General features: G+C 41.7%; 1 protein-coding gene across 6 annotated transcripts in view; it reads right to left on the bottom strand.

The window, feature by feature from the left end:
* The window catches only part of ATP8A1 (ATPase phospholipid transporting 8A1), a 449,033-nt gene that overhangs the window by 201,991 nt on the left and 219,070 nt on the right, over positions 1–27,972 (bottom strand). For all 6 annotated transcript variants that reach the window (XM_033946346.1, XM_033946365.1, XM_033946336.1 and 3 more), the window contains 2 exons: positions 5,602–5,684; positions 2,132–2,181 (listed from right to left, as the gene is read on the bottom strand). In XM_033946346.1, coding sequence (XP_033802237.1) covers positions 2,132–2,181; positions 5,602–5,684 — 133 coding nt within the window. The remainder of the gene's footprint in view (positions 1–2,131; positions 2,182–5,601; positions 5,685–27,972) is intronic.

The raw sequence follows: 27,972 nt of genomic DNA, 5'->3' as shown, positions 1-27,972 counted from the left end.
AAATTACAAAGACTAGAGGACACTCGAAGTTACAGGGAAATACTTTTAAAACCAATAGGAGGAAATTTTTTTATCACTCAGAGAATAGTTAAGCCAGAGGTTGTGGTAGGAGCTGGTTTTAAAAAACATTTGGACAATTTCCTGGAGGAAAAGTCCATAGTCTGTTATTGAGAAAGACATGGGGGAAGCCACTGCTTGCCCTGGATCGGTAGCATGGAATATTGCTACTCCTTGGGTTTTGGTCAGGTAGTAGTGACCTGGAATGGCCACCATGAGAACAGGCTACTTGGCTTGATGGACCATTGGTCTGACCCAGTAAGGCTGTTCTTATGTTTTTATGTCCTGAACCCGTGACCTGATGCAGAAAAAAGAGGGGGAGGCAAAGTCACAGCTGGCATCCTGAGTGCCCCAAAGGATGCTTTTGATGCCTAACAGCCTGTGCTCTAGCTCCTGACCAAGTGAAGGAAGCGAGCAAATGCTGAGGACCTGGAACCCTGAGCTCCACAAATTACAGATCCCTAAAGGATACACCTGCCAGTGGCAGACTTCAACATCTGCTCTTCTTCAAGCAGGCAAAGCAGTCTCTTGAAGCTGCACAAAATATCTACAAACCAGCCGAAAAACTGAATCCCTCCCCCCCCCAAAAAAAACAACCAAACAAAAAAACACCACAAAACAAAGAAATAAACAGAGCAGATCAGAGAGACACCATGCTCGCCTTGAAAAGAAAGAACTGAAAGGGGCAGCAGAGAATGTGGAGGAGGATGAACTTAAAAGCTGTGATTGACATTCTGCAGAATGCTCGCGAGCACAGATGGATAACTCTATGGTTCAGCATGCCATCCCTATTGCACTGGAATTGCAGAAATGAGGAAGTGGTAAAACTAAAGCTCATGAGTTGTATAGTCAGGAAAACCTCTTTCAGGGAAAAGGTGGTAAGTGCCTGAAATGCCCTCCTGGGGAGAGTTGTGAAGACAAAACCAACAGAATTCAAGAATGTACAGGATAAACGCAGGATCTCCATATAGAAAAAGGATGGAGTCCAATTAACACAAAACTTCAATGACCTCATAGAAGTAGTAAACTTTGATGGCAGCTTTAGAGGTTGAGAACTAAAATAGCCTGGCAAAGAGATCAAGATGAGTGATGGAGTGGGTTTCAATGCCAATTTCAATAGTTTGGAAGTAGGACCAGTGCCAGGCAAACTTCTATGGTTTGTGTCCCAGAATTGCCAAGATTAATGATAAGAACATAAGAATAGCCTTACTGGGTCAGAACAAGGTCCATCAAGCCTAGTAGCCCATTCTTATGGTGGCCAATCCAAGTTACTAGTACCTGGCCAAAAACCAAAGAGTAGCAACATTCCATGCTACTGATTCAGGGCAAACAGTGGCTCGCCCCATGTTTTTCTCAATAACAGACTATGGACTTTTCCTCCATGAAATTGTCTAAACCCTTCTTAAAACCAGCTACGCTATCCGCTCTTACCACAACCTATTCTCTGAGTGAAAAAAAAAAAAAATTTCCTCCTATTAGTTTTAAAAGTATTTCCCTGTTACTTCGAGTGAAGAAGAAGAATCTGTACAGAGTGCTAGATACAAATCTATCCACCTTGATGGGCAACAATAACCTTTTTAAATTTATATTATTTTTTTCCTATGCCATATGCACCTGTTTTTTTGTGTATATACAAGACACAGATGAGTAGACAGATAGACAAACTAACTTACCCTCCCCTCAACAAGAGCTTACACTTCAAGTTTTGAAACAAACTTTAAAAAAGCATATTTGGGAGTACAAAACCCCAAAACAAAACCAAATGTTGGACATGAAATTCAAAGATCACATTCCCTCTTTTATCAAGCTGCGCTAGAGGTTTTTAGCGAAAGCCGGAAAAGTAAATGCTTTCATGCTCATATGAATTCTATGAGCATTACAGCATTTACCATGCCAGCCTGCACTAAAAAATCTTTAGCGCAGCTTGATAAAAGGGGCCGATAGTTTTTCACAACAATTTATCCAGAGGAATACCAACACTGACTGTAAATGGAAAGCCTCATAATAAAAATACAATTTTAAATGAACAGAAATAAACATTATTCAAATGCATAAGATGAAATATTTTATTTACCTTGTAAATTCAAGAACATTTAACAATTCATATTTTTCTTCTTGGCCAAGCTGCAAAAAAAAAAAAGGAATTGTTGATGGCATCTAAAAATGAGAACAGTAAACTCAAAATATTTTTGCAAACTGTAATTAAAAGTAATATACCACAAACAGCAATGCATTGTGCTAAATAGCAGCATGTTTGTAAGCACATTGCGATGACCGAAAATGTAATGCAATTAGAAAATGCATAATTTGTAAGAAAATGTGTATAATTTTAAATTGGGCTATGGCATTAAATATTTACAAGCCTTAAACAGAGTACAAATAAAATATATGAAAGTGAGCTCCTTCCAAGTATCTTAACGAGTTCCTAGATATAGAATCTTATCAGTGAGCAGGTCTGTGTCTGTATATGGCCGTTTGGGGCAGGATGGGCTGGAGAGGGCTTCAATGGCTGGGAGGGTGTAGATGGGCCGGAGTAGGTTTTGATGGAAATTTCGGCAGTTGGAACCCAAGCACAGTACCGGGTAGAGCTTTGGATTCTTGCCCAGAAATAGCTAAGAAGAAAAAATTAAAAAAATTTAAATTGAATCAGGTTGGGCAGACTGGATGGACCATTTGGGTCTTTATCTGCCATCATCTACTATGTTAGGAACTTTATTTTGTTCTCTCTATGATCCTTAACTTAGGAGTCCCTGATTACATGCCAACTCTCTTCCCTCTGCACTGTACTTCTCATCTTACATTTTCCACTCTAAATTCACCCATCTCCTCCATCAGTAAACCCCAATGGAGGATGTTATCCAAGCTTCTGAAAAGATGCAGAAGGAAAATAAAATAGTATCTGTTCTGAGGCAGTGGCTTCAACAAGAGTATGCCAAATAGAGCATGGAGCAGTGCATGCCATGCTATTTAATGAATGCAAACTAAACCTTAATTTACTTATCATTTTCTCTTAATGTGCACTTTTAAAGGTCACTTTAATCTGGACACTAGTGCCTGCATGCATAGCAAATGATTTAGCATGTATGCTAGCAGTGATACATAGATTCCTAAATAATTCTCTACAAAGGAACGGGCATTGGATGTATAAAGAAGTAGTTCCCAAACCTGTCCTAAATGCTACCCAGCTAATCAGGATTTTAGGATATCCACAATAAATATGCACGATAGGTATATGGTGGTGAAAACCCATCAAATCCAGCTGCAATTCAAATGTTATAATGTAGATTATCTACTCATTAAAAAATTCCTAGCACTCAGTTCAAGAAAACTCCTGAGAAAGGATTATTTCATGCACTGTGCTATTCTTATAATAATAATAATAATAATAATAACTTTATTTTTCTATACCGCCATAGTCAGACGACTTCTAGGCGGTTTACATAGTAAGAAGGCTGGACATTCAGCGAATATTAAAGGTTTTAAAACAATACAAAACAAAACAATAGATCCACATACAATACGATACTGTACAATACCGTGAGACTGAATAACAATACTATACATTAAGTCTAAATACAATACTATACATTAAGTCTAAATAATATCGTACAAAGAGTCTAAATGCAATACAATAGTTTAGATGCGAAAGTTACGTATTAATTGATTGGAGATCTAAGGGTAATGAGTGTCTGAGGGATTTAGAACAACCATGAGTTGGAGTTCTGAGTTCGAGGAGATCAAGGTATGAGGGGTTTGTAGAGAGAGAGAAAATGCGTTTTGTGGGGAGAGGAGACCTGGTGACGTTGGGGACCGTTTTAGTCAATGTATTTTGCGAATAGGGCAGTTTTGATTGTTTTGCGGAATGCATTATAAGTTACATTGGGTTCGATTATGTGGTTTTTCAGCCAGATTTGCTGTCTGTTCGCTTGGAACTTAAAGGTTCTATCTAGGAAGGTTTTGTATCTGCAGCCTGTAATCTTTGGGTAAGCAAAGATGTTTTTGTTCCTGGTCGTTCTTGTGGGGTTGTGTAGGGTGAAGTGTGTTTGTAGATATGAAGGTGCTGTTCCCCAGGCTTGTTTAAAACAGGTGCAAGCAAATTTGAATATAATTCGCGCTTCTATTGGTAGCCAATGCAGTTTTTTATAGTAGGGGCTGATGTGGTCGTTTTTTCTTAGTCCGAAAATTAGGCGGACGGCGGTGTTTTGTATGAGTCTTAGTTTTTTGATTGTTTTTTGTGGGATGCCCAGATATATGATGTTGCAATAATCAAGAAGGGATAGGGTCAGTGCTTGTACCAGCAACCTGAATGATGTAGGGTCAAAGTATTTTTTTATGGTTCTTAGTTTCCATAACGTGTAAAAGCATTTTTTGACTAGTGCGTTTGTGTGGTCAGTCATAGTTAGGTGAGTGTCTAGCGTGATACCTAGTATTTTTATGTTTTTGGAAATTGGGTATTCGTGGTTGTTTATTTTTATTGATGTATTTGAAATTTTGTCATTAGGACTAGCCAGAAAGACTTTTGTTTTCTCTGCGTTAAGTTTTAGTTTGAAGTTGTTGGTCCATTTATTGATTTCGGTCATTGTGTATGAGAGGTTATCTACAATTTCTTTTGTGATGTCGTTTAAGGGTATAAGGATGGATATGTCGTCGGCGTAAATGTAGTGTATTAAATTTAATTTTTGTAGTAGGTGGCCTAAGGAGGCGATATAGATATTGAAAAGTGTGGGTGATAGGGGGGAACCTTGAGGCACGCCTGATGGGTTTTTCCATGGTTTGGAGTAGTTTCCATTGCCAATTACTCTGTAGGATCTGTTTGTTAGGAATTCAGATCCTACAGAGTAATTGGCAATGGAAACTACTCCAAACCATGGAAAAACCCATCAGGCGTGCCTCAAGGTTCCCCCCTATCACCCACACTTTTCAATATCTATATCGCCTCCTTAGGCCACCTACTACAAAAATTAAATTTAATACACTACATTTACGCCGACGACATATCCATCCTTATACCCTTAAACGACATCTTCTGCTCTCTGATGGATTTGTTCATTAAGGATAATGGTCTATGATTTTGTTTCCTATATTTCCTGACAGAACATACTGCACAACTAACACAAAAGTCTAATTACCAGGTTTGAAAACACCAAAACCTGCATAACACATAGAAAGTGGCAGTCACATAAACTGACCCAGCCAAAAGAAGTTTAGAAGAATCTACAACCTCGCTCTTCAGGGCGCACAGGCAAGAGACAGGCGCATGTGACAGCAGACGCTGCCAAAGCAGCTGTATCAAAAAGCCTCTAGAGGACTACGTCCACATGGCGGTCCTGCATATCTGTAAGCATCACAACACTTTCCCTGGGCAGAGAGGTGCAGTTAGGCACCTGTGTAACCAAATTATTTTCCTCCATAGTAAACAGCAAATTTAGCTATATAAATGAGTAACAAAACAAGCTCATATTGGCATGTGCTATCTCAAGTTTAAATCATCATATAAATAAATGAATTCACTTTAAAAACAAAATATATTTGAAATATACTTACAGACTCTATGATTACAGAGTCCGGAGTTCTGCCAGTGAAGACAAACTGCAACTGCTTGGCTGCTCTTACCAAAGCACCTTCATCTGTAATAAATCAAGAATAGAAGTTCAATTGGGACATAGTCCCTGAAAGAGAAAAATTGAGCATGTTTCAAGGAAATGCTTTTTAAAGACAAATTAAGATACAACCTTTAACACAATATAAGGATGATTTTACACCAATTTCAACTTGTTAAATTAATGGCATGTTCATTATGAAAATAAATATGATTTAATTAGAGGTCTAACCTTTTGCAACTTGAAAAGCTTGCAAATACCACTATAAACCAAAGATTAATGCTGGCTTTTATGAAATTGCAGTTCATGAATTTTACCTTGGGCTGGCGAGGTAAATGCTCCAATACTCATTCAATTCCATTCCATATCAGCATTGGAGCATTTACCGCACTTGCCTGCGGTAAAACCCTCTACTACAGTTTCATAAAAGGAACCCTAAGTTGGTGAAAATACCCATTTTTTTCAGAGAATATTAGCCAAAGTTCCAGTCCTAGAAAAGAGCTTTTTAAACTGGTTAGGCGCTATACACAGCCCCAATAATAGCACAGTCATATAGCAATTATTGCCCACAATTCTGCAGATTTATTTCAATCTAAAAATTTTGCAGATTTGTTTCAATCTAAAATAGACAAAATAGTAAAATCTCTACCATGGGTAGATGTGAAGGGAGTTACTGCCCAAAGAGAAATAGTTGCTGTTACGGGTTTCCATCCTCAGAGACATTAACCTTGGAACAAAAGTCAAGGAGTCTAAAATAGTGAAGTGTTCCAGGATCCTTGGCTACTAGGAGTACCAAACAAATACTGTCTATAATTAGGGAAGAAAGTAAGAATTCTAAAGCTGATGTTGTCATCTATTTGGGAACAAATGACCTAGCCAGCAATAACCCCACTTGCGGCACAAGGATTAAAACCTTTTGTAAAGACTGTAATTTTCTTGGAAGTACTGCCAACATATGAAAAAGGAGAGGAAAGTGTACTAAATATTGAGATCTTCAATAGGTGATTTAGAGCCTGGTGTCATCAAGAAAGCTTTAGGTACATAGGAGGATGGGGAAATACATGGAAAAAAACAAGAGACTATATTGTAATTTTGGGCTGCATCTTACTATGACTGGTAAAAGAATCCTTGCTGAGAAATTCAGACAATATGTTTCTAGGCATTTAAACTATTAGGGTGGGGCTGGCATATGGATGCAAAACACTTACAGTGGCCATCCCCAGCAAAAGACAGGAGGTGACAGTAGTAAAGATAGCAATGCAAATAATATTAACAATATACTTCTTTGCAAGGCAACAGGAAGTGAGACTAAACAAAACAAAAAAAAGACAGACAAAAAAATAACTACCACTGAAAAGCAATGACCACGAATGCTCGCAGTCTAGGCAACAACAATCATGATCTACAAGCTCTGATATTAGAGGCAGACTTGAAGATTGTAGCGATCACAGAGACACGGTTATACTAGGCTATAATCTTTTTAGGAAGGACAGAGATGGTCAAAAAGGTAGAGGAGTAGCTCTCTATGTAAGACTGATATCCAAGTGACTGAAATGCAAGGGGCCAGGGGAAAAGAAGAAGCGCTATGGATAGCTTTGAAAAGAGAAGATGGAACTTCTATCTATGTGGGCATTGTCTACAGACCTTTGACTCAATCACAGCAATTAGTTAAAGATTTTGCTGCACATATTCATAAGCTGGGGAAGAAAGGAGAGGTGCTGTTGCTGGGTGATTTCAACCTGCTGGATGAGGATTGAAAAGATCTGTCTGCGGAATCAGAAAGTAGGGAGATAGTGGATGCCCTTAAAGGGGCTCTGCTCAGACAAATGATGATGGAACTGAAGAGGGAAAAAGCAATACTGGATCTGGTGCTCCCAAATGGGGAAAGTGTCTCTAAAGCTCAAGTGGGTGCCCACCTGGGTGGTAGTGATCATCAAAAGGTTTGGTTTGATATACCGTGTTTCTCCGAAAATAAGCCCTAGCATGATTTTCAGGGTAGGTCTTAATATAAGCCCTACCCTCAAAATAAGCCCTAGTTCAGTCGGGTTTTCAAAATATACCTAATGAATATGCATTAGAGAGATTTGCATACATGTCACTTCCATTATATGCAAATCTCTCTCATGCATATTCATTAGGGATATCTTGAAAACCCGACTGGCTGGGGGGTCTCCAGGACAGGGTTGAGAACCACTGCCCTAGTTTAAGCACTGGATTCGCAGGCAGCAGCGCTCCCCTCCCATGTACCCCCACTCCAGCTGACCCTTCCATCTCTCCCTCCCCATGCTGACCGCGAGACCAACATACCATTACTTTCTTCCAAACAGTAGCGTTGTGGTAGCAATCTAAACGCGCTGCTTCATGCCTTCTCCTGCCGGGGTATTTCTCTGCTGCATCATTGATAATGTCATCAGCAACAGGGCAAAGCAACACCCCGGCGGTAGAAGGCCCGAAGCAGCTTGTTTAGATTGCTGTCACGATGCTGCCATTTGGAAGAAGGTAATGGTATGTTGGCCTCACGGTTGGCGTGGGGAGAGCAGGAAGGATCGGCGGGGGGTTGGCTGCGCAGCAGAGGGGGGGGATAGAATGATGCTGTGGGTTTGTGATTGGGCATTGTTTCCCTGAAAATAAGACCTAGTAGGTTTTTTGGGCCCAAAATTAATATAAGGTAGTGTCTTAATTTTGGGGATACACATAAGAACATAAGAAGTTGCCTCCATTGGGTCAGACCGAGGTCCATCTCGCCCAGCGGTCCGCTCCCGCGGCGGCCCATCAGGTCCGCGACCTGTGAAGTGGTTTCTGCCTACTTCTATAACCTACCTCAAGTTATATCTGTACCCCTCTATCCCCTTATCCTCCAGGAACCTATCCAAACCCTCCTTGAACCCCTGTACAGAGTTCTGGCCTATCACATTCTCCGGAAGCGCGTTCCATGTGTCCACCTGTACCCTCTGGGTAAACAAGAACTTCCTAGCATTTGTTCTAAACCTGTCCCCTTTCAATTTCTCCGAGTGACCCCTAGTGCTTGTGGCTCCCCACAGTTTGAAAAATCTGTCCTTATTCACTTTCTCTATGCCCTTAAGGATTTTGAAGGTTTCTATCATGTCCCCTCTAAGTCTCCTCTTCTCCAGGGAGAACAGCCCCAGCATTTTTAACCTGTCAGCGTATGAAAAATTTTCCATACCATTTATTAGTTTAGTTGCCCTCCTCTGCACTCCCTCGAGTATCGCCATGTCCTTCTTGAGGTACGGTGACCAATATTGAACACAGTACTCCAGGTGCGGGCGCACCATTGCGCGATACAGCGGCATGATGACTTCCTTCGTCCTGGTTGTAATACCTTTTTTGATGATGCCCAGCATTCTGTTTGCTTTCTTTGAGGCTGTCGCACATTGCGCCGATGGTTTCAGTGATGTGTCGACCATCACCCCCAGGTCCCTTTCAAGGTTACTCACCCCTAGCAGTGTTCCCCCCATTTTGTAGCTGAACATCGGGTTCTTTTTCCCTACATGCATGACCTTGCATTTCTCTACGTTAAAACTCATTTGCCACTTTTTTGCCCAGTCTTCCAGTTTCGTTAGGTCCCTTTGCAGGTCTTCACAGTCTTCCGTGTTTCTAACCCTGCTGCAGAGTTTGGTGTCATCAGCAAATTTGATAACCTCACATTTTGTCCCTGCCTCCAGATCGTTAATAAATATATTGAACAGTAGAGGTCCCAGCACTGACCCCTGTGGAACTCCGCTCGTGACCCATTGCCAGTCTGAGTATTGGCCTTTTACTCCAACCCTCTGCTTCCTGCCTGCCTGCCTGCCTACACGATATAGTAAAGTGAAAGGCAGCTACACAAAACTCAAAATCCTGGATTTCAAATGTTTAGACTTTAGTAGCATGGGAGGTGGGGGGAATATCTGAAAAAACAGCTAAAAGGATGGGATGACATAAGGGAAGTGGAAAACCAGTGGTCCAAGCTGAAAGGAGCAAAAAAAAAAAAATGGCTACAGACTTTATATGAGGAAATTAAACAAAAACAAGAGAAAAAGGAAACTGATATGGTTCTCCAAACTAGTGGCGGAGAAAATAAAAGGCAAACAAATTGGCATTCATGAAATATAAAAATACTCATTCCAGACAAGTGGATAGTGTCCCTATGGCCGCATGCCTTCTGCATAAGGAATCCAGTTTGGATTTTTCTTAGTGCCTCCTCTGTACTTCACTGAGCTCCTTAGCTCCACCTACAGCTAGTACCTAAGCACCAAGGGTCACCAAATGAACATGAAGTAGAGGAACTCATAACAATCAAGGTCATAAAGAATTGTTCTGCTCAAAGGAGTAACATGAGAATATCAGCTGCAAACAGCTAGCAAAAACATCAAGAGAGCTCAGAAACTACTCCCGCCGAAAAGAGGACAATGTTAAAAGTAAGAAATACTTGGATCATACATTAGCATTTCAAGCAGTCTCCTATGATAACGAATTCCGATCGCTGTTACGTAGTGTCTGCTCCTACAAACATTTTAGAACTTTGCTGAAAACCTATCTTTTCTCAAAGTATCTGGCTAATTAGTTTTAGGCGTTCCTTATGTAATTTTATTGTTAATCTTTGGTTAACCGCATTGAACTTCTGGTTATGCGGTTTATAAGCATGATGTTATGTTATGTATACAGTATACAAGTTACAACTTGGAGATGCATGAAACAAACTGAGACAGTAGCAGGCGAAGGAAGTGTAGGGCGGGAGTCTAGAATGTCTTACCTATCTACTGGAAAAGAGCTTACCAGAGTAAGTATATAATCTCTTTTTCCAGTGCAATAAGTAAGACATTCTAGACAAGTGGGACACACAAAAGCAGTCCCCAAAAAGCTAGGGTGGGCTGACTGCGCTGACCCTCAAGACTAAGGACCCAAAGGCATAGTCCTGTCTTGCCACCACAAGCACTCTGCAAAACAGGGCAAATGGGTGTATAGAGGACTACGTTGCCACCATGCAAATCTTCTCAGGGGAGATAGCTCTAGCTTCGGCCCATGAAGAAGCCACACATCTAAAAGAATGAACCTGGACAGAATCAGGAGACAATTTCCCAGAAAGCATATAGGCTGACAAAAGGGCCTCATGGATCCATCTGGAAATCAAGGCCTTAACGAGGGAGCATCCAGCTGAACAGAATAAGTCAACATAAACAAATGGTTAGAAAGACAAATTCATTTGCGACCACCAAATAGCAAAGAAGTACTGTGCATATCCAGAATCCTCAAAACACGATCCTGTCTATATACTCATCCTGTGTCCTTGAACCAGTAGGTTGAGAAACAGGCATACGTACTTCCTGATCAACATGGAAAGCCGAAACCATCTTCAGCAGGAAGAAAGAAACCATGCACAAGGAAATCCCAGTCTCCAAGATTCAGAGGAATGGTTCACTGCAAGAAAAAACCTGGAGTCCGAAGACATGGCTTGTAGATGGAACAGCAATCAGAAAAAAACAGAGCCCAGTGAGAGAGTAAGACAAGCTAGAAAGGATGGATGTGCGTTTCCATCCAAGGACCTAAAATGGTAGCCACGGATTGCAAGACCTGGAGATAGTCGCATGCCGAAGGAGCTGAAGAAGGGAAGAAATCCAGGAATGCAAAATCAGTCTGCGTGTCCCTGGAAGACAGATGCAGCCCACAGCTATGTCGAAAAGAACATCCAGGTATTTCAAGACTGCTTGGGTGAGACTGCCCCGTCTGTAATGCACAATCCAACCAAGGTCTTCTAGTACCTGGATCACCTGATCCACAGTGCATCGACCCTCGGCCAACGAGAGAGCTCTGACTAGCCAATCGACCAAGACAAGGAGTACTTGCAGACCCATGTTACCTAAGTAAGCCATTGTGACTGACATCACCTCAGCGAAGGTACAAGGAAATGTTGCTAGTCCAAAGGGCAGAGCCAAAAACTGTTAACATTTGTGCAAGACATGAAACCGCAAGTATCCTAGGTAGACTGGAACGATCAGAATTTGTTAGTATGCCTCCATGGATTCAGAGGATTTGATAAGATCTTAATGTAGCTGGTCTTAAAAAAGGTTTGGAAAAATTCCTAGAGGAAAAATCCATAAACTGCTGTTGAGACAGACATGGGAGAAGCCACTGATTGCCCTGGATCGGTGGTATGGAATGCTGCTATTATTTGGGTTTTTGCCAGGTGAAGACAGGATACTGGGTTAGATAGACCACTGGTCTGATCCAGTAAGGCTATTCTTATGTTCTTATGATAGGCAAGGGACTCTTCCAGGGCCACCGCTGCTATGACAGATCATACTGTTTCCATGTTAGAGCGCGGAATCTTGAGAAGCCTCAAGTATGCACTACAGCTCTAGAATAGGCCTCCAGTCCTTGGAGCCATACAGTGGCACGATAAAACATATGGAGTCTATGACAGAGCCTGAAAGATCGGGCAGCACATGCTTAAGAACTTGAATAGCCTCAAAGTGCTGCACAGAGACCTGCACTTGGAGCGCCTTATCTAGGTGCCCTGCGGGAGCTTTCATGAACCAATTGGTCAGAGACTGGGTGAATTCCAATTGCAGCCTGACCAAAATAAGTCCAGAACCTACAGGTTGGACATAATGCAAACTCAAGCTGGCAAGAACGCTGACAGCCTGCCCCCCAATTGTAGAAGGGGGTCCCCCCCCCATCTGGCACAATGCACGATCTTGGCAGGAGGCGCAGGATGGGAGTCAGATGGCTGGGCATGTCTGTAGCTGGAGTACCACTGCCGGAGCTCCAGTCTGAGATGTGGCACTGGAATACAAGTGGTAATGCCTGGAGCCACGAAAATTAGAGTGACCAGAACACCTAGAGGGTCTGGGTTTGCTATCAGGCAGGGTCTTAGGGCAAATGAACACCACAGAATCCATGAGATCGACCAGGCCCTTGCCAAACAACAACTGTCCTGAAAGGGATGTCTTGCCAAAGAAACCTTTGGAATTGGAATCACCAGCCAATTGCCTAATCCAGAACATTCTGCGGGCAGAAATGGAAAGCACCAAAACCTGCATAAGGCATAGAAAGCGACAGTCACATAAACTGACCCAGCCAAAAGAAGTTTAGAAGAATCTACAGCCTCCAGGGTGCACAGGCAAGAGATAGACACGTGTGACAGCAGATGCCACCAAAGCAACTACATTAAAAAGCCTCCAAAGGACTATGTCCACACAGTAGTCCTGCATATCTGTAAGCATCACAGCACTTTCCCTGCCAGAGAGGTACAGTTAGGCACCTGCGTAATCAAAGAATCCACTGTAGGCTGATCCAGAACCTGCGGGCACTCCAGTGCCAGAAGGTACAAGCGAGACATGGTCCTCGCTAACATAAGAGCACATTCCAGATAATCACATTGATCTGATAGTTAAACGCTCACATCAGGATGCCAGAGAAAGGTAGAAGACTGCAAGCACGCACCACAAAGCCAGGAAGAAGAGGATGAAGCTGGCTGAGTGACCACATGCAATTCCCGCAAAAGACTCAGAAATAAGATCCGGCAAAGCCGTAGACTGAAATAAGCGCAGAACTATGGGATCATCCCCAGGTCCTAAAACCCATGAAGGATCCGAAGAGCCAGCATACAATCCCTGGTCCCCCGTTCTTGGGAGCACTGCACAATGAAATCTGATCATCAGCATAAAGATCAGGATCCAGCAGATCAGGAACAATGGCTGACTGAGATAAGGACATGCCCAGAGAAGCAATGCCACTGGATACGCAGCGGAAGCGGAGTAGGACTGTGTAAGGGAAGAATGCCTGCTATGATTTTTTTTTTTTTTAACAACTATTTCAGAAATTCTGAGAAAGTCTCCGGCTCCTGGGGCACATAATCACCTTCTGATGACTTAACCATGCATTGCATAGGCTGCAGAGGTACCACAGCCATGCACATGGAACGATAAGCCGTGCTGAGCACCCAAAATAAAGAAAGCTGCCCCCCTTAGCTAGCCAAGCATTTTGTCACCTGCTTGACCAGGGGAGAGGCTAAGCTTTGTGCTGCCACCCCTCCTGGCTTTATCAAACAGCACATGGCTCAAGAACGCTCCTGAAGCATCTAATGTGCAAACTCCTGGCAAGAATTCACATGAGATCCTAATGACTCCATCCCAACAAGATTTGAGGCACCACCCCATCTAGCTTCTTTCCCTCTTTCTCCCTCCGCTTCCACCTGCTCCCTCCCTCCACTCACCTGTCTGTCCTCCCCTTTCTCTTTCCTGCTGTGGATTCAATATTTGTCTCCCTCTTCATCCACTTGGCCCAGCATCTCTTTTCCTTTCAAGCCCTCCTTCCTACTATGAGGGAACACGAACGGTTACAGATTTCGCGGTCCAGCAGCTCCCTCCCTTACCTTATATGTCATATTTAATTGTTCTCTTAGTGGCACGCTTTCAACAAGTCGCGCACGTGGCTGCTTCAGTTGAATCTTCTCCTCCGATGCAACTTCCTGTTTCTGGTTGCGTCAGAGGAGAAAATTCAACTGAAGCAGCCATGCCCGCGCGCAACTTGTTGAAAGCATGCCGCTGGAAGAAGAACAATTAAATTTGGCACTTAGGGGGAGGGAGGGAGGGAGATGGCAGGACACAGCAATCGGGTGGGAGGGGACCCCTAGACCACTCGATCCGTGACCGTACATGTTCCCTTCACTGCGGAGACCAGACCATTCACAGCTCCATGGGGCGGTGAATGGCCTTATCCCCGTCCCCACGGCAACTATTATTTTTTCGCTCCCCGTTTCGGTGGGATAGCCGCAGGTATCAGCCACCGTGTCATTCTCTAGTTTATAACTTTGAAAATGATATACTTTATTGCTTCTCATGACCTAATTCTGTCTCTGTGTCAGCCTATGGTTCCCACAATTAACGATACATATGCTCTTTTGTTTTGGAAAACTTGACCTATATTCAACAGATAGTTGAGTAAAGAAGTTAAAAAACCCCCACAAAAAAACCCCCAAACAACCCTAACTGACCTTTTGAAGTGTACTACTAAATAAATTAGCTTCTGATTTTTAATATGTGTGAAAACAAAACTGGTATGATATGGTCAGAAGCAGAATTTCTAGCGTAACTGCTGTTATATTGCAAATACAGATACAAAATTGCTAATCTAATTGAAATAAGCAGTCTCAGGGGTCCTTGTATAAAATTGTGGTAGAAAATGGCTGTAGCTCGCCCTTACATGGATTTTTCCTGCAGCAGTAAAACGACTTATTTCATATTTTCTTTATTATGTTAGTGTCATAGTAAATGACAGCAGATAAAGATCTGAATGGTCCATCTGCCCTGTCACATTCATTACAATTTCATGATTAAATTAAAATGTCTTTTTTCTTTATTATTTCTTGGCCATAGACCTTAGAAGTCTACCCGGTACTGTCCTTGGGTTCCAACTACTGGAAATACTCTTGAAGCTCACTCCAGCCTATTGGGATTCAGACTGTGAAAGTTTGCCCATTCATATTCTAGAGATCCTCTGTGTTCATCCTATGCTTGAATTCAGTCACCATTTTCCTCTCCACCACCTCCCTCGGGATGGCATTCCTGGCATCCATCACCCTGTCTGTGAAAAAGAATTTCCTAACATTACCCTTAAGTTTACCATCCCTCAACCTCAATTTATGGCCTCTAGTTTTACCAATTTCCCTTCTCTGAAAAAGTTTGGATCTTATATTAATACCTTTCAAATATTTAAATGTCTGTATCATATCACCCCATCCCTCCTCTCCACCAGAGTATACATGTTGAGGTCTTCTAGTCTCTTCTCATTCTTCTTTTGGTGCAAACCCCCTAACATTTTTGTCGATTTCCTCCAGACCGCTCCAAGTCTTCTTATATCCTTGGCCAGATATGGACTCCAAAACTGAACATAATACTCCAAGTGGGGCCTCACCAATGACCTGTACAGGAGTATCAATACCTCCTTTCTTCTGATGGTTACGTCTATCTCTATACAGCCTAGCATTCTTCTAGCTACAGCTACCACTTTGTCACACTACTTCATCACCTTCAGATTCTCAGACACTCTCACCCCAAGGTCCCTCTTCCTGTCTGTGTATGTCAGCCTCTTGCATCCCAGCACATACTTTATATCTCCCTTGGATTTCTACTCCCCAAATGCATCACTCTGCACTTCTTTAAAATGAATTTTAATTGCCAGTCATTAGAACATTCTTCTAACTTTTGCAGACCCTTTATCATGTTTTCCACTCCCTCCGGGGTACCCATTCTGTTACCAATCTTAGAAACATAGAAACATAGAAATAGACGGCAGATAAGTGCCACGGCCCATCTAGTCTGCCCATCCTAATGTCCCTCCCCTACCTTTGCCCTGTGAATAGATCCCATGTGCCGATCCCATTTGGCCTTAAAATCAGGCACACTGCTGGCCTCAATCACCTGTAGTGGAAGACTATTCCAGCGATCAACCACTCTTTCAGTGAAAAAGAATTTCCTGGTGTCACCTCGTAGTTTCCCGCCCCTGATTTTCCACGGATGCCCTCTTGTTGTCGTGGGACCCTTGAAAAAGAAGATATCTTCCTCCGCCTCGATGCGGCCCGTAAGATACTTGAACGTCTCGATCATGTCTCCCCTCTCTCTGCACTCCTCGAGCGAGTATAGCTATAATTTGTCAAGCCGTTCTTCGTATGGAAGATCCTTGAGTCCCGAGACCATCCGGGTGGCCATTCTCTGCACCGACTCCAGTCTCAGCACATCCTTGCGATAATGCGGCCTCCAGAATTGCACACAGTATTCCAGGTGGGGCCTCACCATGGATCTATACAATGGCATAATGACTTCCGCCTTACGACTGACGAAACCCCTTCGTATACAGCCCATGATTTGTCTTGCCTTGGACGAAGCCTGCTCCGCTTGATTGGCAGACTTCATGTCCTCACTGGCAACCCTTTTCTTCTAACCCTTCAACAATATCGCTCACAAACAATATCACCATTAGTGCTTTGCCACTAAAAACAATTACCGCTTGAGCACATTGTAGATGGTAAGGGCTCATGCAGTAATCCTATGTTAGTGTACAGTAATGTAGGTGTGCTGCTTAGTGCAGACATGCCCAATCTTCACAACAGACACACCCCTAAAGGAAAAAAAAAGTTCAAGTTTATTGTATTTGATATACCGCCTAAGTACCTAGGTGGTTTACATAAAATGAAAACATTTGTACAAATGCTTCAAAGGTAATAATATAATATAAAAATCAAAAGGGAGACAAATAAAAAGGACATACTAAAGGGTAAGGATGGATACATAAGGAAGAATGGTAAGGGGATACATCATTTAAATTCTGGGAGGGAGAAAAACAAACCAAAAGGTTAGGAAAAGAACTAGATGGGGCAAAGGGTGCAGCAAAAGACCTGCTGACAGAGTTAATCATGGGCCGAAAACATACTTTAAATAATGAATGCGTCTTGATAGGAAGGGAGTTCCATAGTGAAAGAGCAACAATGGAGAAAATGGTTTTATGTGTAGTATAGTACACAATTTGGCGCATGGATGGGATTGCAAGGAGAGATTGCTGAGATGAACGGAGTATCCTTGAGGTGGTATGAGGAGTCAGAAATCTGTCGATGAAAGCAGGTGAGTGAATGGATTGAACTTTAAATGCCAGAATAATGTTTTAAAGGGGTGTTATATGATCATATTTCTTTGCTTTGTAAATTACTTTTATAGCTGTATTTTGTATTATTTGAAGCCTTCTAATTTCCTTTTACAATAGTCCACATGCAAAATTATCAATGAATGAGTTAGAATTGTAAGGTATTTGGTATCCAAAAGATATTATAAGGAACACATCATTTTAAACTTGAAAAAGCACTTACGCACTACTGAACTGATCTGATTCTCAAAGGTAAGCCTACCATCAAGTATTACTCCTAAGATCTTCATGGTTGCGTTAAAGTTTATTGGGGTGGATCTTATACAGATTGGAAACTTAAATGATTTGTTGTTTCTCATTGGGAATAAGAGGGCATGTGTTTTGTCGATGTTCATAGAAAGCATGAGTAATGCACTCACATTTTGGATTTACTGTGTCCTGAGATAAAGATCTTTAAAGCTGCAGTTAAGAATGTACTCGTGCATACCAGTTTTGTAAAACAATCCATTAATGCTCTTTTTAAGGAGTTGATAACTCATTTTGGGTTTACTAGCTCAGGTGCTTAGAGGCACGACCACTTATAAAGAGGTGGAAATGGATGTTGCATACATGATGACAGGAAATAAAGCATGCTTTTAGCTGCAGGCTAATATATACAGAATGCTGGAATAATGTTACATGGGGCATGCCCCATGAAAAAGTATCCATATACAAATTACATTAGCATGTGGTCATTTTTAAAGTAAAGTTTCTTTTCCATTCCATGCTGTTTTTGATATTATAATGAGGTGTTTCAGTTCTTATTTTTTTTAATGCATGTTTTAATTTTTTGTAATATTTTATTATGTAATACTAGATTGTAGTATGCAGTATGTGTGTTTTGAAATTGTATCATGTGCTGAAATGTCTCAGCTTTTTCCTGTTGTGAACCGCCCAGAACTATAGGGCGGTATATAAGAAAATAAATTATTACTATTATTATTTATGTTTAAGCATTTTTATTCAATATTTTAATACAGTGCAACAAAAGCAAAGATAGGTATAAACCAAATTCTTTCACGTGTTCAAAAACCAATCCCCCCTAGGATTAAAGTCCAACAACAACTCAGGTAGCATGTGGTCTACCTCATAGGTTCAGTAGTCTGCCGCGAGCATGAGTAAGGTCCATCCAGAAATGCTCCCAAATCTGACAAAAGCGACGACCTGGGCCTCGCTCGAGATCCCCAACCTGTCTCCGCTCCAAAGATGCATGAACAATCATTAAGGATCTCCATTGACTGTAAGATGGTGGGTCCTGGGACAGCCAGTTGGCCAATATCGCTTTTTTGCCCATAAGCAACACTAGTCACAAATGCAGTCATCCCTTTAGGTTTCGGTGTTGAAATTGTATAATATCCAAAGAGTGCTCTTGGCGTGGGAAACCATCGCCTGCCCCAGAGAGATGTAGTATAATGTCCAAGTCCATGTCAAAACTGTAGGACACGGGGACATATCCAAAGCATATGTCCCAAAGAGGTGTGGGTCTGAGCACACTTTGGGCAATTATGGTTCGGAGTAATACCCATCCGGGATGCCCGCTCAGGGGATGATGTAAAGTCGCAGAACAATCTTAAATTGTAATTTCCAATGAAGAACGTTGGAGGACACCTTCCTGATGTTTTTTAGTACTTGTTGCACTTCTTGAGCAGTCAGTGAGGTCTTCTGCCCAGGAGGCCGCCAAAATGTCCAAATTAGGCCCCGGTTGACAGTCTCGGAGGCTCAGTAGATGAAATCGAAGAGGTATCATTTGCTGAGCTGAAAGACTAAAAAGTTCCGAAAGTGCTTCGAAGCTGTCCTCAGTTAAATATCTAGCTGGTAAAGAATGGACATAATGTCGTACCTGATAGTATGCAAAAACATCTGTGGCTGGCAAGTCAAATGTACAACATAGAGTGGCAAATGAGGCCAGTCGTCCATCATCGGAAAACAAATGAAATAGATATTGTAATCCTTTCTCGGCCCATGGTTTAAATGCAACATGTTGTAGTCCAGGCAAAAATGAACAATTGCCCTGAATGGGCAAATACATATAGATCTCAGAGGATAGCTTGGCAGATTTACAAAGCCACAGCCATTTCCGCCGAGCAGGGGCAAATATTGGGTAGTGTGCCACCACTGAGCGGAGAGTCGGTTCTGAGACATGTAACAAATAACTGATGTGATAAGGAGCCAACAAGGATAGTTGTAAGGAAGTAGCTGTGAAAGAAGTACTTCTAAACCAATCATTAATATGTCTCATCTGGCATGCCAAGGCATCTCAGCGAATAGTCAGCAATCCATACCCTCCCCTTTCCTTAGGCAGACACATCCGAGGAAATGTCATGCGCAGTCATTTGCCCCCCCCCCCCCATAAAAAACATTGTAGTCCCCTGGTAAGTTGAGTATTGTGAGTATGTGATAGTAACAAGGGGAGTACCTGAAACCGATACAACCATTTGAGAAAAAGCACCATATTATATAAAGCACCTCATCCTGCCACTGAAAGAGGAAATGCCGACCAAATTTGTAGCCTTTGTAAAGTATCATGCAATAATGGTGAGATGTTGCTTTTGTAAAGAGATATGATATCTCTAGGAATCCAGACCCCAAATATTTAATGGAGGCAGGAGCCCAGGAAAAGTATTATTATTATTTATATTATTATTACATAGGTCATATATCATGTGTTCACCTCCTGATCAAAGATAAAATGCTGTATTACACTCCAAATGCAGTTCTTAGTTGCTTGCATTTGTACGAACAGCATTGAATACAGCGTGAACTTTAATTTGCCTCAAAGACCACTGAAGGGTGAATACAAACTTTGAATAAACTTTATACAGGTATGCAGAGACTTTAGCAAAACAGCTCCACCAAGTGGCTGAACATAGTGTCTGAACAAGGTCAAAAGAAACAGTTCTAGGATTAAGACAACCAGTCAACAGTAAGAAAATAGCTTTGAAGACTGGCTCATCATTGCTTTTCCATGTCCCAGCAACCAAATTTCTATGGCATACTGATGAATATTGGTTCAGAGCATTGAATACAAAGAACCAAAGCAAGCAAACCATAAAGCAAAGACCAAGTTGAGGAGAACTTAATCAGAATCGGACAGATTACACAAGTTAGTTATATGCAGTCAGCTATCACAGTGCATGTAAGAATAAAATGGGCCTTTTTGTAGATAACTCATATACATTAATAGTGTTATTAGGCACTGTTAGCATATGACTCCTTATCTGGTCCAGCAAATATTCATAATCTTTGGAGGGCCAATTTAAGCTATGCATGTTTTTATATTGATTATTTCAATAATTTATTTACAAATTAAGTATATTTGCTTCTAAGGAAACAACTTTAGTTTCACACAACTTACATTAAATATAATCATAATAGTTCCAAAGAAATACAAATTTTAAAAGTCTTACAATAATTTTTTATAATACATCTTGGGCTAGATCTACTGAAGTGCACCACTGCATTAGAATACTAACATTTTTCACATGCATTAGTAAAGAGATCCCATTGCACATAAAGAATAATTTCATAACAGTTAACTATAAATATGTGTAGTTTTAAACGTATAGAATTTTTAAAATAAATAAACAACCCTACTGGTTTTGTTTTTTTTTTAAACAAAATAAAAGGTGTTCCAATAAGATTGCGAGATTTAACTTTTTAAGAAAAAGCATAATTTATTCAAAAAGTGCTGATATTTTTTTTTTCAGTTTAAAATAGGCACTTTGCGATTAAGTATGGAATCGAAGTGCGTTCAAAAATTTTAATACACAAAGACAATATCTCATAAATGTTTGCCATGATTCTGCAAGCACACACTTGCTCTTTTGAAAAAAAATTCAATTACATTTTCACATAATTGTGTCTCAGTTCCTGCAATGATGCATCATTATCTCCTCCTTCAGCTAAGGAATTGTTGGTTAGCATAGATGCGAGACTTCACAAAAACCCAAAGAAAAGTCACACAGTCAGACTGCATGATCTCAGGGGACTGATTTGGTGCATTTTGTCGACCGAAAAAAAGCACGCACTTTGCAATTGTTTCAGTAATACTTTCTCCACATTTGTAATAAGTTTTCACAATACTAATGCATTTTTCATTCGTGTGATGATCCATGACTACTAATCACAAGTGTCTACATGACAGCTGTAAACTAAATCTAGAATTTGAAGACCAAACGTCTATGTTCAACCCACTTCCCAAAGGTAATCTAATCTAATCTTCGTTTTTTATACTGGGTCATCTCCCAACGGAACTCGACTCGGTTCACATATAATTAAGACTAGAGTACATAGAAAGAGGAGCAAGAGAGAAGTAAGAGCTATAGTATTATCATTTTGTTGATACTGTAGTTAAACTGTTTAAATATTGTGAGAACAGCAAAGTTTTCAGGGTTTTACGAAATAGTTGTAGCTGGCCTATCAGTCTAATAGAGTCAGGAAGTCCATTCCAGATCTCTACCAACTTGAAGACAAAATATTGACTAAGCTTTCCAGCACATTTAATTCCCTTAAAGGAAGGGAAAGATAGCTTATATCTCTGTGTATTTCTCAAATGACAAAATCTAAAGGTATTCCAACATAAGGGGACTAATGGGTCAAATATTCCATAGAGAAGCTTGAAGATTATACATGCACATTTAAACTGGATCCTAAAGTGGACTGGGAGCCAGTGAAGCTTACTCAACAGAAGGGACACATGATCATACTTTCGTTTCCCAAAGATGAGCTTAGCTGCAGTATTTTGTATTAACTGAAGTTGTTTTAGACTGCCCTGCTTAATGCCCAGATAAACTGAGTTATAGCAATCTAGCTGGGCAAACACAGGAATTGTACCAACACTGAAAAATGTTCTCGATGGAATAATGATCTAACTTTCCTCAACATACGCAGACTAAAAAACACTTTTTTGTCAAAGAATTTATCTGTTCATGAAATGTAAGTGATGAATCCAGGATGATACCCAGAACTCTAGAAGAAAAATCTATATGTAGTAAAATGCCTGTTTTCAGTATAACAGAGGAAGGGAGTTTTTCTAATCTTGGCCCAACCAACCCAGAGCAATTTGGTTTTAGCAGCGTTCAATTTCATTTGGATATACAATGCCCACATTTGAAGTTTAGAAATGCTGCAATCTATACTAGAAATCAGGTTCCTAAGATCAGGGTCAACTGCTAATAAAATGAAAATATTGTCTGCATAAGTAAATATAGTCTCTGCTGATGTGAGGCAAGAATTTTTCAGAGAAGTCATATATACATTAAACAGAATTGGTGACAACAGAGAACCCTGTGGCACCCCGCAGCTGGATTTCCATGAAGAGGAGGTCTCACCCTCCAAATATACCTCATAGGATCGGAGTGAGAGGAATTTACTAAACCAATTCAAAAGTACTTGAACACATTATATGTATTAAATGATATAATTTTATATATAATAGAGGAAAAAGACCTTAAAAAATCCAGATGTTGATTCAATTGAAAGACACCTATATACAGAGTTTAGGGATATTATCACTGGTTAAAAAAACATTTGCATTATAAATTTTTGATAATTTTTTAATATATGTATATTTAAATTGACTTTATAAATAAATATTTTGAATTCTCATCTTTTTTTTTTTTTACTGCAATATTTCCTTGCACTCATGATAATTCCAAAGGTGAAAACGATCGCATCAATTTTGAAGCATGCAACAAATTTCTGATTAAACTTGCAGCAATCTTCAAAGAAAAAATAAACTAGCACTTATCTTCAGCTAGATTGCAAAAGAATATGTGTAGATTGTAAGAATTTATCATCTATGTACGTAAATGAACTCCCCACCTATATGCTGCCAAAACTCCACCTATGTTAACACCCATCTGCAAGTAACCACCATCACATCTTGGTGTATAAAAAGAGATTAGGTTCTTAACTTAATAATATCTTTTCCAGTAGATAGGAATAGTATGCTGATCCTTAGGGTACTCTGTCCATTCTTGCGAGCATACTGTAAAAAGATGTCAATCACAGTTTCTGAAACCTCCTCCTTCTCACACGAGTCTTCTGTCCCCTTCAGTTTGTTCCAAAACATGCAAGAGCTCTAGAGTAAAAGAAGGAGAGACACGGGGAACTCTCCAAAATAAAGGTTCTGGTCTGCTCATATAACATTATAACAGTTAATAATGAAACTGCAGTGTATAAATGAACAAACATTACCATTGAACAGTAAAACACATCAAATAAAAGCAACAGCTTTAATATCAGTGGAGCTCAATTATATCTTTAGATTCTATTTACAAACTGATTCTGAACCCATAGTCCAACTGGCAGACAAGTCTTAGCTCTGGAAAGGACCATGAAGCATAAGGGGTTTATCATACCATTCCTATCTACTGGAAAAAATATTATCAAGGTAAGAGCCTAATCTCTTTTTCCAGTGCAATAGGAACAGTATGCTGAATCTTAGGGATGTACCTAAGCAGTCCCCAGATTTCAGGATGGGAGAGATAAGCCTGCTTTCAGTATCAAGGATCCAAAAGCAGAATCCTCTTGTGCTGCCACATCAACCCTACAGAATTTAGTGAAAATGTGTAGGGAAAACCATGTTGCAGATCTACATCTCTCTTCCAGAGATATCAACCTCAATTCTGTCCAAGAGGTTGCTGCTCCTCTGGTCGAATGTGCTTTCAATGACACCAGCAGTTGTTTGCCACAGACAGTGTAGATGGAGGAGATTGCTGTATGAATCCACTGGGAAATGGTGGCCTTATAGGCTGGTCTGTCTCAGGTTGACTCTTTGTATAGGACAATGAGATGGTCCGATAGACGAAACTCAGTCACTTCCAGGTAATGCAAGAGAACTCTGCAGATGCTCAACAGCTTTAAAGCCTTGTCTTTCTTCTTAGACCCCTAGGTTGAAAAGCTGATAGCCTAAGAAACAACCTTTGGCAAAAAGTAAGGTACTGTACACAGGGTCACTCCCGTTTCAGCGATCCTCAGAAATGGTTCCCTGCATGACTAAGCTTGCAATTGTGAGACCCTTCTGGCCAAGGTAATTGCAAACTAGGAACACCACTTTGATTGTAAGATCCATGAGAGAAGCTTCCTCCAAAGGCTCATACAGGGCCCTCTGAAGACTCTCTAAAATGATGTCGAGATTCCAGGAAAGGACAGGATTTTGGATTGGCAGCCTGAGCCCCAGTGCTCCTTTGAATAATTTAATAATGTCTGCATGAGCAGTCCTGGAGACTCACTTCTCTCAGCCTCTAAAGCAAGCCAGGCTTACCATCTGAACCTTAAGAGACACCACTGATAATTCCCTGGCACAAGCCCTCCTGAAGGAAGGCCAGTACCAATGATACTGGGGCTTTGTTGGGCTCCAGATTCTCCTTATTGCACCAGTGCTGAAAAGTATCACACGCCTTGGCATATGCTGAAAAAGTGGATGGTTTCTTGGCCTTCAGTAGGGTGATAATGACCACTTCTAAATATCCTTTCTTGGCTAGCGCCACAAACTCAGTGACCCAGGACTTTGAGAGCAATTGGTCCCTGTGTGAGCATGTCGATACACCTGGAGCCAGAGCATTTATCCACTTGTAGGTATTCTAGATCCACATACCAAGGATGCATGGGCCAATTTGGGGCCATGAGGATCAACCTTCCTTGGCAAGATGTTTTGGGATGGACCACCTAGCCCAGGGGTAGGCAGTACCGGTCCTTGAGAGCCGGAGCCAGGTCAGGTTTTCAGGATATCTACAATGAATATGTACGAGATAGATTTGCATGCACTGCCTCCTTGAGATGCATATCTATCTCATGCATATTTATTGTGGATATCCTGAAAACTTGACCTGGCTCCGGCTCTCGAGTACCAGAATTGCCTACCTCTGACCTAGCCTATAAGAGGCAATGGAGAAAACATATAGCAGTCTGGACTTTGGCCAGAGAGTTGCACCAGAGTGTCCAGCCCTGCACTTCCGGTCTCATATCTTCAGCTGAAAAACCGGGTTGCATCCTTGTTGAGTGCTGTTGCCATCAGTTTGAATGTTAGATGCCCCCAACGTACAACAATGTCTTGGAACACCCACAGGGCTAATGACCACTCTCCCGGGTCCAACTCAAAGATCTGTTGTTATACTTTCCAGGCCTTCAGAAAGTCTGAGAACCGACCCCCAATTTTCTGAAGTGCGGCTGGAGGCTTGGCATCATTGCGGTTTCTTGGCTGCCATTGTGGCTACCAGAATATCTCTGTCTGGAACCTTGATAAGTTCTCTGAGATGAGCCTCCTGAAGAGTACTGGTAAAAAAACACTGGGACCCCCAAAAGGAGCTCCGGTTCTGGCTTCTAGCTGCTTGAGGTCTGCTCTCCAGTAAAGTCTTGGGATGACAATCTTGCACACTGGTCATTAAGATCCTCCAGGCCTTTGCCAGACAGCATCTATCCTTTGAAGGGGAGTCTGCTAAGTGTAGCTTTGGAGGCTGAATCACTCGCTCATTGTCAGATCCACAGCATGCATCGGGTGAAGATGGAGTATGTGGAGACTCTCGCCATGACTCTAATTACATCAAAGTGATTCAGCCACATCATCCACCCCTGCCAGCACGAGCTGAAGTAAAGGCTCAGTTGCTGTCATGTCCAGGGTTCACAGCCATGCATGCTTTGAAAGCAGCAGGGTTCACAGCCATGCATGCTTTGAAAGCAGCAGCTGATGCCGCCTTAACTCCTAGGACCAGGACCACAAATGGCCTCCTTAAGGACCATATTTACTTTGCAGTCCTGTGTATCCTTTAGCACAACTCCTCCCTCACTGGGTAAGGATGTACATTTAGTCACCTGTGCCACCAGGGAGTCTACCTTTGGCATAGCAAACATTTGCTGAACTCTTGATCCAGAGGATACAGCCTAGTCATGGCTTTCACCCCTTTGAGGGAGCCTTCCTGGACCTTCCAGGGCTTTGTAACTAGGAGTTTCATATCTGGATGCCACAGAGAGGACAAGGGCTGAGATTGGACCCCAATCAAAAGAGAGCACTAAAATGACAGGGGCTGAGGTGGATCAATCTTGAGCTCACAAAGATACTCAGTAATAAAGTCTGGTAGAGCTAAAGATTTGAACAGTCACCATATGGAGGAATCTTTTCCCGGGTCTGCAGCCAGGATTCCATCCTGATCCTCAACATAGGAGGCTGAATCTTCCATCAGGGAGGCCTTGCTTTGAAAGAGTATGGGGCTAAGACTGATCTTCTGTCCCCTGAATTCCCATCCGACTGACAGAATCAGGGAGGAGCTCCGCTCCCATAGAAGCAGCACTCAAGAGGATTCTTAAGAGGCGTGTGCCGAGAGTCACTCTTCAGCAGACTTAAATTGTATATTTTGGCCATGCGCATATGCCTGCCAGAACAGACTAATGAACTCTGGGGTAAAGACCTTATTAGGAAAATCTCTTCCCCTTTAGAAGGGAGGAGTCATCCCTTCTTTGACTACAGAGCCTCTGTGCCAGTTTAGCATGCCTTGTCACTGTTCCAAGGCTCCTGGGGAAATGTATGCTCCCCTAACAGGCTCAAAAGTCATGTGCCATGCCCCAGAGACCACATGGGAGCTAAACTTGAAGTTTCCGCCTCCAACATTGCTTGATGCGGCACATGGCACAAGGGCGCTCTTCCTCCACCCTCCAAGCTAGGTATGAGGACTCCATCCCCGGCACTTTGGAAGCAAAACAAGGTGTTTTGGAGAATATTTGATAACCTAGGAAAAAAATCGTGAAAATCCAAGATGGCTTCTGCTGGTGAATTTTAGTACTAAAAAACAGCTTAAAATCACCTAAGGGCTGACCAAAAACCTCATAAAGCAGGATTTTAGGAGAAGGGGACCAAGGTCCTAGCTGTAGAAACAGTTAAAAACAGCACACACACACATTTTTCCCACAGGCTGTCACTGCCTTACTCACCAACCATGTGCTGGAGAAAGGTATTGATGCTGCCCACTTTGCTCTCAGGTGTTCTAGGATAGGCCCTCTACTTCCATTCACTCAGCCACTTTGCTGGGATCTTTGGGCTGCTTATCAGACCTTCACAGACCGACCCTCAACTTCCCCAGACCTCACACGAAAAAGGGGGGAAATGAAACAAAACCGGCACCATGAGCACCTCAACAGAACGCTATTAGCGCCAAAACAGCCCACACTTCAGCCCCGACCAAGTCAAAGGGACAAGAAAACACCAAGGGAACAGACCCTGAGCTCCACTAATCCTCAGCAGGCTGGCTGAAATAGGTCCCTGAAGGATATACCTGCCAGTTGCAGATTTAAAATCTGCTCTACTCCACATAAGCAGAATAGACCCTTATCAAAAGAGATCTCTGATTTCATGAAAAAGACTGACTAGAGTGAAAAACTGCAAAACTATTTAAAAATAAAGAAATAAACCAAGCAGATCAGAAGACACCTGCAACAAAAGAAAATGAAGGGGGCAGCAGACTCCTGGGAGGAGGAGGTGGTTTCAAAATCTGTGATTGACCTCTTTCTGTAGTATGCTTGTAAGAATAGACAGAGTACCCTAAGGTTCAACACACCATTTCTATTGCACTGGAATTACTGCAGAGATAGAAAGTGGTCACTTGCATGCATGTGCCCATACATGGATGCAAATGACTAAAATACC

This window comes from Geotrypetes seraphini, chromosome 1 (genome assembly GCF_902459505.1).
Source record: "Geotrypetes seraphini chromosome 1, aGeoSer1.1, whole genome shotgun sequence".
Lineage (NCBI taxonomy): Eukaryota > Metazoa > Chordata > Amphibia > Gymnophiona > Dermophiidae > Geotrypetes > Geotrypetes seraphini.
The sequence above is the reverse complement of the archived record's forward strand: the minus strand, read 5'-3'. Positions and strand labels throughout refer to the sequence as shown.